This window comes from Notamacropus eugenii, chromosome 3 (assembly GCF_028372415.1).
Source record: "Notamacropus eugenii isolate mMacEug1 chromosome 3, mMacEug1.pri_v2, whole genome shotgun sequence".
Taxonomy (NCBI): domain Eukaryota; kingdom Metazoa; phylum Chordata; class Mammalia; order Diprotodontia; family Macropodidae; genus Notamacropus; species Notamacropus eugenii.
This window is the reverse complement of record NC_092874.1, coordinates 200,605,387-200,618,666: the sequence shown is the minus strand read 5'-3', so window position 1 is coordinate 200,618,666 and position 13,280 is coordinate 200,605,387. Positions and strand designations below refer to the sequence as shown.

The 13,280-nt window shown below is 40.4% G+C and overlaps 1 protein-coding gene across 1 annotated transcript in view; it reads left to right on the top strand.

Moving 5' to 3' along the window:
- Positions 1-12,087: 12,087 nt before the first annotated feature.
- The window catches only part of NDUFA9 (NADH:ubiquinone oxidoreductase subunit A9), a 28,879-nt gene continuing 27,686 nt past the window's right edge, over positions 12,088-13,280 (top strand). The window contains exon 1 of the mRNA XM_072653982.1: positions 12,088-12,255. Within this exon, the coding sequence (XP_072510083.1) occupies positions 12,207-12,255 (49 nt within the window). The 5' untranslated portion in view covers positions 12,088-12,206. The remainder of the gene's footprint in view (positions 12,256-13,280) is intronic.

Sequence of the window (13,280 nt, the reverse complement as noted above, 5' to 3'; positions counted from 1 at the left end):
GTTTGCAAGTTCCATCAAGGTGATCCTGACTCTATCTTGTCAATCAGTTCATTTCTTTTCTTCCCCTTTTAGTATCTAAAACCTACTCTAGAAAATTAATTTCAATCACCCTGAGTCTCAATGGGCTCTTCTGTAAATAAAAAAGGAATAATATCTTACCACTCTAAAGCAGTAGTGAGGGATCAGATGATCTATCTATCCTAGCTCCAAAAGCTATGATTCTATAATGAATTTAAAACTCCCACTTCTATCGAACTTTGCATCGAAGACTATTTATAACATAAAATGGATTGTTAGCTTTTAAAAGCAGTGAAATAGACTAAATACTACAAAGGATAGCATGGTGCTCATTAAGGCTAACTATGCCTTCATCCCATTTCTTCTGAACCTTGAAGCTCCAATAGTTATCGGCTCTCTGTCATGTATCTTTAATGACTCACTCTTCACTGGTTCTTTAACATCTGTACACAACTGTGTTCAAGTCTCTCTACTTCTAAAAATCCTTCTCTAGATCCTTTTGTCCCATCCAGTTGTTAACCTTTCTTTCTTCTCCCCTACACATCCTTCTTGATAAACTAATCTCCACCTGATTTTTACTCTACTTCCCCCCTAACCATTCTTCAACTACTTACAACCTGACTTCTGCTCCCAATACACTTGTGAAACTGCTCTAAGATTGTCAATGATCCAATGGCCCACTGGTCTTTCTAAAATAAGTGAATAAATGAAAAAGTATTTATTTATTAAACCCTCACTATGTGTCAGGTAAGCCAGTCCCTGCCATCAAGGAGTTTATGTTCTCATAGTGGAAGACAGCTCAAGTATAGTGGTGACCAGAGAGGGCTTCTCTGCAGGACTTACTACCACTGACTATGGTCTTTTTTGGATAGTCTATCTCAGCTTTGTTTGTCTTTCCATTTACTTATTTTTTTCCCCTAACTTCCTTTCTCAGTAGTTCCCCTAGCTGCTGTCTTCACTCCTTTCCTCATTTTCTCCCTCATAAATCTTGTTTACTCTCACAGGTTCAATTATCACCTCTATGCAGATGAATCCAAAGTCTATATATCTCACCCAAACTCCAGGCCTTCCATCTATAGAAAAATTAAGTAAATTTAGCAATTGGATATTTCAAGTGAACCATTTCAGCGTGGTGAACCATTTGAAACTTAGAAGCATCATTTTTTTTGCCTGTAATTCACCATTACCTTTTATGGTTAACAAAGTTCTATCACCAATTATTCCTCTTATCCCTGTATTACTAATCACTGACCACCAAGAACAAGCTTTGCATAACCTATACTTCTTGATCTTCTCTCCTTTTGAACCCTGCCTCTCTTTCATCTACCCTACCTCTTTGCCATGTCTCAGTTCAACTGTCCACCTCTTCCACTGTGCCCTATGTAATTCCCATTTTATAATGAACAAACTTTCTAGCACTTTGAATGTCTTCCTTTCATACTTCTTACATCTTTTTTTTTTAAAAAAAATATATATAATTTATTTATTTTTCAGTTTTCAACATTCACTTCCACAAGAATTTGAATTCAAACTTTTCTCCCCATTTCTCCCCACCCTCCACCCCAGGACAGCATGGACCCCATCCACCCTTTCCTCCAGTCTATTCTCCCTTCTATTACTCCCCTCTTCTACCATCTATTTGTCTGTAGGGCAAATAAATTTCCATACCTCATTACCTGTACCCAACTTATTTTTCAGTTGCTTAATAAAACAATTTTTAACATTCATTATTAAAGCTTTGAGCTCCATATTCTCTCCCTTCTTCCCTCCCCATCCACCCTCATTGAGAAAACAAGTCATTCAGTATAGGTCATATATGTGTAGCCATGCAAAACACTTCCATAATAGCTATGTTGTGAAAGACTAACCACATTTCCCTCTCTACTAACCTGCCCTCCATTTATTCCATTCTCTCCCTTGACCTGTCCTCCTACAATAGTGTTTGCTTCTGATTATCTCTTTCCTCAATTTACTGTCCCTTCTATTATCCTCCCTCTCCTATCCCCTTTCCCTCTGCTTTTCTGCAGGGCAAAATAGATTTCCATATCCAAGTGAGTGTGTGTTATCCCCTCCTTAAGCCAAATCCCAGGAGAGTAAGGCTCATGTTTTTCCTTTTATCTTCCCCACTTCCCCTCCATTGTAAAAGCTCTTTCTTCCCTCTTTTATGTCAGATGATTTGTTATATTCTATCTCTTCCTTTCTCTTATTCCTAGTTCATTCCACTCAACAGTAAATTTTATTTTTTAGGTATTCTGCCTTCATATTCAGCTCACCCTGTGCCTTCTGTGTGTGTGTGTGTGTGTGTATACACACACACACATATACATTCATGTACATATACATACCTACACACATATATATTTATAATAATCACACATGCATATTCATACATACCTACCTATATATGTATATAGGTAGGTATGTATGTATATATATTCCCTCCATCTCCCCTAATAATGAAAAAGGTCTCATGAGTTCGAATAACATCTTTCCATGTAGGAACATAAACAGTTCAACTTTAATGCGTTACTTAAGACTTCTCTTTCTTGTTTACCTTTTCATGTTTCTCTTGATTTTTGTATTTGAAAATCAAATTTTCTATTCAACTCTGGTCTTTTCAGTAAGAATGTTTGGAAGTCCTCTATTTCACTGAAACTCCATTTTTTCCCCTGAAGTATTACACTCAGTTTTGCTGGGTAGGTGATCCTTGGTTTTAATCCTATTTCCTTTGACCTCTGGAATATCATATTCCATGCCCTTCGATCCCTTAGTGTAGAAACTGCTAAATCTTGTGTTATCCTGATTGTTTTTCCACAATACTTGAATTGTTTCTTTCTGGCTGCTTGTAATATTTTGTCCTTGAGCTGGGAACCCTGGAATTTGGCTACACTATTCCTAGGAGTTTTTCTTTTGGGATTTCTTTTAGGAGGTGATTGGTAGATTTTTTCAATATTTATTTTACCCTCTAGTTCTAGAATATCAGGGCAAGTATAGGAAAAGTATAACAAAGTATCCTTGATACTTTCATGAAAGATGATGTCTAGGTTCTTTTTTTTATCATGGCTTTCAGGTAGCCCCATAACTTTTAAATTGTCTCTCCTGGATCTATTTTCCAAGTCAGTTGTTTTTCCAGTGAGATATTTCATATTTTCTTCAATTTATTCATTCTTTTGGTTTTGTTTTGTAATTTCTTGGTTTCTCATAAAGTCATTAGCTTCCATCTGCTCCATTCTAATTTTTAAAGAACTATTTTATTCAGTGAGCTTTTGAACTCCTTTTCCACTTGGCTAATTCTGCTTTTTAAAATATTCTTCTCCTCATTGGCTTTTTGGACTTTTTTTGCCATTTGGGTTAGAGTATTTTTAAAGGTGTTATTTTCTTCATTGTTTTTTGGGGTCTCCGTTAGCAAGCTGTTGACTCACTTTTCATGATTTTCTTGCATTGCTCTCATTTCTCTTCCAAATTTTTCCTCCACCTCTCTTACTTGATTTTCAAAATCCTTCTTGAGCTCTTCCATGAAATGAGACTGTTGCATATTTTTTGTGGAGGCTTTGGATGTAGAAGCCTTGACCTTGCTATTTTCCTCTGATTGAATGCTTTGCTCTTTCTCATTCAAAAGAATAGAAGAAAATATCTTCTATAGTCTTATTATTTTTTTTCTCCCTTTTTGGGCATTTTCCCAGCAAGTTACTTGACTTTTGAATCCTTTGTCAAGTAGCTGTCACCAGCTCTGCCAGGCCAGCGTTCCTCCTCACCCCAGGATTGCCACTCAGAACTTTAACTCAGATCAGGTGCTCCTATCTCCCAGGGTCTTTAGGTTGAGGTCTCCAAAAGTGGAGGCTGCTGCCACTGCTGCCACCCTGGAGCCAGACCATGCTCCCCTCTCTCCCAGGTGAAAGAGCTTTTTTACTGACTTTAAAGCTGTCTTTGGCATTTGTGGATTGAGAAATCTGAGAACTGCAGCAGCTACCTGTGATTCAGTGCCCTGAAGTCTGCTCCAGTCCGTTCATGCAGTGGGGTCCATCCTGGGCTGTGCTCCACTCTGAGCTTGGTGTGATAGACCTTTCTTGTAAGCCTTCCAGGCAGTATTGGGCTGGAAATCTGTTTCACTGTGTCATTTTGTGGCTTCTCCTGCTCTAGAATTTTTTAAAGTCATTTTTCACAGGTATTTTCAGGACTATGGGAGGAGAACTAGAGCAGTTTCATCCTTCTACTCTGCCATCTTGGCTCTTCCCCCTCTTCTTACATCTGCTTGTTCTCATTGAGACCTTGGCTTCCCCCTGGCCAGTCCCTCTAAGACTTTCTTTACCTTAACTCATACCCCTCAAGACAAAGGAATGTATATTGCTACCTATAGCTACTTTCAGTCTCTCCTTTTGCCAGCATCACTTACCAACCAATCTTTCTTTGAAGTCCACTATATAAAAATTTTCCACTCTATTGAATTCATTGTGTCTGTTATATACTGGTTTCCAGGTCGTTCTCCTTTGTTTATCGAGTTCAGTAACTGGCTCACTCTCTTCGTCTCTTCTTTAAATCCTGCCATTATACTAGGGGACTTCTATATCCATGTCATTGCTCACTCAGAATTCCTATCTTCCAAATCCACTTGTGTGCTATGTTGGGAAAATAACTCATGATTTCTGTGCCTTAGTTCTCTTATCTGCAAGATGAGGCTTTTCAGGTCTCATCTACTTCCAAACTGGTGATCCTATGCATTCTCTAATCTCTTTAAATCCTATGCCCTATTCCTTCAGTCCACCTTAGTCAAATAGAGAGGTGTTTACCCTCTGGATCTCCCCACAAGTGTTCTGTTTCTTTAATCAAAAATTCTGACATTTCTCTGACATAAACTCACATCATTCCATCTCTCCTTATGCTTCACTCCTCCTCAATACTGTCATTACCTTTAATCCCTCTACCCCTCAGTACTTTCTTAGGTCATTCCTGATACTCTGACCTCTTTCCTTCCTTTTAAATCTTGACTATATATATTTAACCAATTAAACCAGTAGCTCTCAGATTTTGCACCTCCTTGTCTTGTTTCATCACTATCTGTTATTGGCCAAGTTTAATATTTTTTTTCTCAGTCCTCATCCTTTTTGACTTATCTGCTACATTTTGACTATCCTTCCTTTCCTGGATGCTCACTTCTGGTTTTCCTTCTACCTCTCTGTTCTCTCTGTTGTTTTTTTGCCATCTCATTACTCACATTATCAGCTGTTCTCCCACCCTCTCTTCCTTGTTTGTATAGATTTATTAATTATACATCCTAAACAAATGAGATAATTTCCCCTGACCTTCCTTCTCCCCAGTATAATTTGCCTCACAAAATGGTAGATTGCTACAAGGAGAAAATAGACCTTTAATAAAATAGAGAATTTCCAAGCACTTCTGACGAAAAGACCAGAGCTATGTAGAGACTTTGAAGTTCAAAAGTAGAAGTAAAAAAAACATAAAATAGTAAACATGAATGAATAATGAAAATTAAGCAAGAATAAACTGCTTACATGTTTCCTCTCTGAGCCCTATCATCTTCAGAAATCATGTTGTCATTTTTCAGACATGTAAGATTCTTCATGACCCATTTTGGGGGTTTTCTTGGCAAAGATAATAATAATATAGTGGTTTGCCATTTCCTTTTCCAGCTCATTTTAGAGATGAGAAACTGAAGCAAACAGGATTAAGTGACTTGCCAAGGGTCACATAGCTAATAAGTGGTTCAAGTCGGATTTGAACTCAGGAAGAAGAGTTTCTACTCCCTGCACTCTAACCACTGAGCCACCTAGCTGCCCTGAGTCACAGAGGGTCAGTATTATCTAATTATATCTAATTATAAATATATCTAATTAGACAGGATGTTTTCAACACAATTATGTGCTGATGATGTGTTCAAAATTAAAAAAATGAGCTATAAGGCAATGAATATGAGATAACTGAAGTATGTATTTGGCACCCATATCTCTGCATTCTTTTAAAAGACTGATTCCTTTTAAACTTAATCAATACATCCAATTAGATCACGGTGTAATAGTTTTAGACTCACTGACTACAAGGCCCTCATTTTACAGGGAAGTTGCTTTACCATTACATTTAAATTAAATTCAATGCTTAAAATCTCTGAACTTTATAGTCATTCCTTCTAATAATCGATCAGAATTTTATGTCCATTATTTCCCATTCACTTTTTCCTCTTGTAAGGTCATAATGAACATTTATTCTACCTCTTGGATTTGCCCTTTCCTCTTTGCATTATCTCATAAAGATTTTTCTATATTTCTTTCTGCTCTTCATTCTTACTTGTTTTTCCACTTTTCCTGTTGAACTCATAATTGCCAATAAACTAGAAAGGAAGGAGACGAAGCCTAGAAGTAAAACAACAGAAGTTTGAGATTCTCAGTACAGGGGCTAAGACATGTTCACTTTTGTTGCCCCTTTATCCCTCCATTTGTGTGCATATGACCCCTTTTTTCTCCTCACATCACTTCCACCTGAATTTATCACCTCTGACCTAAATTATTGCAAAGTCCTCCTATTCACATTGTATTCCCAATGTTTAAAACAGTACAGTACTTGGCACATAATAAGTGTTTAATGAATGCTTTATCTACCTATCTACCTACCTACCTACCTATGTTTTCCCATTTTCCTCTCTTAAAAAAACCTAAGGACTTTTTTAAAAATGCAAATAGTATTTTTGTTTTTTCCAATTACATGTAAAGATAATTTTCAACATTAATTTTTAAATAAGATTTTGAGTTCCAAATTTTTCTCCCTCCCCCCTTCCCAAGACGGCAAGCAATCTGATATAGACTTAGCATGTGCAATCATGTAAAACATATTTCCACATTAGTCATGTTGTGAAAGAAGAAACAGAACAAAAGGAAAAAAAACATGAAAAAAACCCAAAGGATGTGGAAATAGTCTGCTTTCCATCATGAGTCTTTTGGAATTGTCTTGCATCATTGTATTGCTGAGAAGAGCTAAGTCAATCCTAGTTGATCACCATGCAACATTGCTATTACTGTGCACAATGTTCTCCTGGTTCTGCTTACTTCACTCAGCATCAGTTCATGTAAATATTTCCAGGTTACAAAATAAATAAAACAAGGTCTTGAAAGAATTGGGGTGCTTTGGAAGAGCCTAATAAACAGAGTTTCCTCAGGCAAGGCTAAGGCTGGAAAACTGTTTTCATGTTTCATGGAATGCTTCATATGACCTCTCAGGTCATTTTCTCTGGACTCAGCACAGTAAAGAAATTCAAGTTTAACTCTCATTTAGAAGGAAGGTGAGATAGTTCGTGCTACTCTTGGTTCTGGTCACCAGCTTATAGGTTTAGAGCCGGCAGGACACACATCCAGAGTATGATACTCTGTTGTGGGCACTTGATTTAGAAGATTTTACAGAGCTGAGTATGTTCAGAAGACAGTTACCAGGAAGGTGAGGACAGGAGAATGCACATTATTGAGATGAATTGAAGGAAATATGATTGTTTGGCCTGGAGAAGAGAAGACAGGGAGAGGGACATGATAGATGTCTTTCATCATGCCCTTGACTGATCTTCAGCTTCTGGAGGAAAGAGGAGAGGAAAGTGCCTCAGGATCGTGCTTGGTGGGTCTCCTGCCTAATTTCCATGAATCTCTTGCTTGGTCTCTTGGTGGGAGTTGGCAGAGAAGTGGGCACCTTCCATAGTGTCTTGTACATCTTCTACATGGTCTCCAGCCTCTTGTGGGAAGAGGAGAAGTGCCATTCCATCATACCAGTCTCCTGTTGCTGAAGTGAGGAGAGAGCTTGCAGTTTTGTCTTTCTACCTTCGGGGAAGGAGAGTATCACCATTCCTTCTGCTCCAAGTTCTTGCTCCTACCATCCAATCAAAATCCTGGTAGCTGTTGTCTATAAACTCCAGGATACTCTATGTTCTTTCTCAATAAGTTCAGTACCTCTTTCACAATCTTTCCTCCCCATTTCTTGTCCTCACACTAGGAAACTTCAATATACATACAGATACTCCCTCAAGCACCTAATCTTCCAGTTCAACATATTCATCTCCCATGACCTACTCCCTACCCTACCTCAGCCACATCCAAGTATAGTCACACTTTTGATCTTGCTCTCATCCACAAATTCATACCTCTGTGTTCATGAACTCAGAAATCCTCTTATCTGGTCATAATCTATTGGCTTCTCATCTAGTCCTCTGCCATCTCATAGCAAACTTTGTTTTTCATCCATACCTTGACCTTCAATTCCCCTGACCCCCTCAGTTTTCTCCTAGACTATCACATCTGCACTATCCACATTCTCTTCTTCTCCCCATATTAACCTCTTGGTGAATCAGTTCAACTCTACATTGAGTAGAGTCCCTTGACTCTTGAGTCCCTTACCCCCTTATTACATTGCTGATTGTGCCCCAGCAAAATTCAGTCCTAAGTTACTTCCACCATCTTCTCTGCTCCTTCATGTGCTACTGAATGAAGGTAGAGAAAATCATGCAACCATTCTGAATTGATCCACTACAAATTTATGTTATATAACCTTAACTGGGCCTCCACTGATTCTAGGGAATCCTTTTACACTTCCCTAATTAACTTATTATCCTACTTATTCCAGCCAGTCTTCCAAACCTTTGAATTGCTCCTTAAACCTCTCATGGCTTCCTCTCCTTCACTTTCTCTGCCGAGACTCTTCTCCCCTATTTAACTGAAGAAAACTGAGGCCATTCACCAAGAACCTCCTGTTCTCCTCTCTACTTCCTCTTCTACTACTCAAAGAGCTTCTTCCACTATCTCCATCTTTACCTCTACTTCACATGATAAGGTGGCCCTTCTCCCTGCTAAGGCAAGCTCATCTACCTGCACAAGTGATTCCATTCCATCCTATCTCCTTCAGCAGATTTTTCCTCTATCATCTCTACTCTCTGACTAATTGTTAATCTCTTCCTACCTACTTGTTGCTTCCCCATTGTCTACAAACATGCTTTCGTTTCCTCCATCCTCACAAAACTCTCACTTGATCTATCCCTCCCTTCAAACTATTGGCTTTTATCTCAGGAGGGCCATTTGTGGCTAAACTACTTGAGAAGGCCATCTACAATAGGTACCTCCACTTCCTTTCTTGTCATTCTCTTCTTTTAACTATTTATAGTCTAGCTGCTGACCTCATCATCAGACTGAACCTTCTCTCTAAAGTTACCAGTGATCTCTTAATGGCCAAATCCAGTGACCTTTGCTCACTCCTCATTCTTCTTGAGTTCTCTTAACTTAAGCCTTTGGCCTTGTTGATCACTCCTTTACATTCTCTTCTCTCTAAGTTTTTTGGGACCCTACTCTTTCCTGGTTCTTCTTCTATCTATCTGGTCATTCCTTCTCAGCCTACTTTGCTGGCCTTATTTAGGTCACATCCACAAACCATACATATCCCACAGGATTCTTTCCTGGGCCTTCTCTTCTCTCCACATTTTTTAACTTGGTGATCTCATCAGCTCCCATCAATTCAATTACTATCTCCCTGATGATAATTTTCAAATCTACCGATCTAGCCCTCACCTCCAACTGCTTTTGAGAAATTCCAAACTGGAAGCCCAGTACACATCTTAAATTAAACATCACGCTCCAAATTAGATATTATTATCTTTTCCCCTTCCAAACTTCCATATTACCATCACCCTCCCAGTCTTTTAGGTTCACAACTTGAGTTATTCTTGATTCCTCATTATCCTTCATTCTAATTTATATCCAATTTATTGAATATCCAATTTGTTGTCAAGGTTTGTTGATTTTGCCTACATAACAAAGCTTCTGATGGGGATTTGGGTGTTATCTATGGGGATGACCTAGGTAACCTTCAACTTTAGTTCCTTACAGATATGTATTGGCAAATGTTTGCGAATAAATGTTTTTATGGTAAAAAATGTGCACGGAATCTACTTTAAAATACAATTACATTTTTGTTGCATTTTGAGTTCCAAGTTGTATCTCTTCCTTCCTTCCTTCCCTTCCTTCCATACCCACATTAGAGAAGGCTAACTTTTGATATAGTTACATATGTGGAACCATACAATATATACCTCAATATATCAGTTCTTTCTCTGGAGGTGGATAGTATATTTTCTTCATAAGACCTTCATAGTTGATTTGAATGCTCAAGTTACTCAAAATGGTTTAATCGTTCACAATTACTCTTCAAACAATATCACTGAATGGGTGTTGCCTCAGACAAATTGAGACTTGACAACCACCTTAGCTTAAAAAAGCCAAAGTCTCCCATTGCAGCTGGGGTCTTCTTTAATTGTCCTGATCTACGTCTTGCTACTAGACTCAGATGACCCTGGAGGACAGAGTGAGGCTGATGACTTTGCACAGCCCTGCCTCACCTAAACCCAATTCAGTTGCAAGTCAAAACATCAGCCTCCTGATGTCATTGGTCTTCTTTGAGAATGAAGGACAAACAACAGTCTGTTACTGTATACAACATCCTTTTGGTTCTGTTTGTTTTGCTCTGCATTATTTCATGTAAGTCTTTTCACGTTTTTCTAAAATCAAACTTCCTTGTCATTTCCTACAGCACAGTAGTATTCCGTCACAATCATATACCACTTGTTCACCTATTACCCAATTAATAAGTATTCCTTCCCTTTTCGGTTCTTTGCCCTCACAAAAAGAGCTGCTAAAAATACTTTATAACATATATTTTCCTTTTTTTCTGATCACTGCAGAAAATAGACCCAATAGTGGTATTGCTGGATCAAACAGTATACACAGTTTCATAATTCTTTGGGCATAATCCCAAATTGTTCTTCAAAATGGTTGGATCAGTTTACAATTCTGCCAACAAAGTATTAGTGTTCTAATTTTTCCACATCCACTCTAACATTTTTCATTTTCCCCTTCAATCGTTTTAGCCAATCTGATAGGTATGAGATAGTACCTCAGTTATTTTAATGTGCATTTCTCTAATCAATAATGACAGAGTATTTTTTAAAATATGAATATAGAACCTACTTTTAAGTTTAATTTGCATTATTATTGTCTCCATTACTTTCTTAAATCTAGGTAAGGAGCAAAACCTTGATTTGTAGTACTTGTCTGTATCCGGTGTGTAAATCATGCTCAAACTGAAAATTTAACAATGGGTTCTAAGCCTGTGGGAGCAAGTTCCTCAAGAGCAGCAACTGCCTGCTTGGTATATAGAATGTTTAGTGACTGAAGAAAAGCATGGGAGAGAAGAGGTATTAGACTGTGGTATGCCTGTGAAACCTGGACACTATCTCAGCCCGGGGTAACTGAGTCGCTTCCACTTGAATTGTCTTAGGAAGATTCTGAAGATCATCTAGCAGGGCAGGATAAGGTTCCAGACGCTGAGGCCCTCACTCAGAACTGAACTGCCAAGCATTCAAACTCTCCAACTCCAATGGGCTGGTCATATTGAATGCAAAACTTATGCTAGCCAAAAAGACTATTTTCTGAAGAACTCATAAAGGGCAAATGTGCACCTGGTGGTTAGAAGAAGCAATAAAGGGACACTCTCAAGATCCCTCTTAAGAATTTTGGAACTGATTGTGTGACACCGGAGACACTGGCACAGGACCAGTCATCACGGAGGGCCCTCATCAGAGAAGCTGTTGTGCTCTATGAACAAAACAGAATTGAGACAGCTCAAAGAAACGCGGGATGCCCATATGTAGTGTTCACCCCAAATGTCCACACAGAGTATTTGTGCCTGACACGTGGTAGAGCATTACAAGCTACTATTGGTGTGACCAGCCACAGTCGGATACATTGTATCTTGACTCTGGCACAGTGATGTCAATTTCGTCCTCTCCGAGAACGAAGGACGACAACCAATCCACCAGTGCCCGACCTCCGCGTCCCTTCCATACATTCTAATAATCTATTTTTTTTAGTCCCTCTGGGGCTTCTTTGGGACACGTTTTCGCAACCTTTTTTCTTGATTTTGATCTTTCTTTTCCGCCCTCAACCAGATTTAGCATAGATTTGCCCCAATATGCCCCTAGCCTGGGTTAGCTCCCGCGCAAGCGCACAAAAATCTCGTCCTTTATTGGATCGGATCTTCTTTCCCGCGGAGCCAACCACTGCGCAGTCGCACACGAAACGCGAGGAGGTAGTTTGGCCTCATTCGGGAGCCGTACCTTCTTGGGGAGGCCGGGGGAAGTGGAATTGTGGGAGATCATGGCGGCGGCCTTGGTTATTCGGCGTCCCCGGGTCCTGACAATGTCACGTAAGTGTCACCCGCGGCTGGGCTGCGGTGCTTCGAACCGAACCGCTTCCGCTCTGCTCGCGGCCTCACTGGGCCCGGGCCGTCCTTCCCTCCTTAGACTGACTTGACCCAGACCTCCGTGTCGCCTCCGGGACGCCCGAGTCCGGCCCTGGGGCCGCGGAAGAGAACGGGAACGAGGGGAGCTGATCGGGAGGGGAAGGAAGGGGAGCGCGGGGTGGCCGACCTTGTCCGTCCTCTGCCCCCAAACCCATCACGTCTAAGACGTAAACGAAGCTCGGCATTCAAGGCCTTTCCCAGTCTGCCCCCGCCCCCATTCTGCCTCTTTGACCTCAGCCCCTGGAGTCATCCTCACTCCGTCTTCTGGTGCTCGAGCCGTTGTTGCCTAGGCCTGCCTTCCCTTCGAAGTAGAGTCATCAGCTCCCGTTCCCCTCTCAGTGAGTGGAACTGCGGCCCCGGAGGGCAGCGACTCGGCCACGGTCACGCCCTAAATAGCGAATCCGTGCTCCCGACCCCCCGTTCCTCGTGCTCCTCCCGCGCATCCCCGTGCTGGTGCTCAGTTCCCGGGCTAGGACGCGTTTCTCCCCGCAGGAGCTTCACCGGCCTTTCCGCTGTCGTACCTGTTTCAGGCTTTGCCCGCTGGATCCTCATCCATCCATCCGTCAGCTCCTGGGTGGGGACGTTAGATTAGCGCAGTTAGGGGGGTATTAGCTTAGCCCTGTCACACTCCACCTTACGTCCTACTTATCTGTATAAATGTCATCCCCGTGGACCATCAGCTTCTTCAAAACAGAGTCCTTTTACATTTCTGTATTCCCAAAGGTTTACCCTTAAAAAAGGAAGAGGGTAGAGTCAGCAAACAGTTGGCCCTTGAACTTGACCTGGAACATTTTTTTTAAAGGATGGTTTATGAGCATTTAGAAATGAGAGCTTGACCGCTCAGAGTCAGTATGGCTTCACCAAGAACGTGGATCGTGCCCGATTTGCCTCATTTCCCTTTATGGACAGTTAGAGGAGACTTTAACATT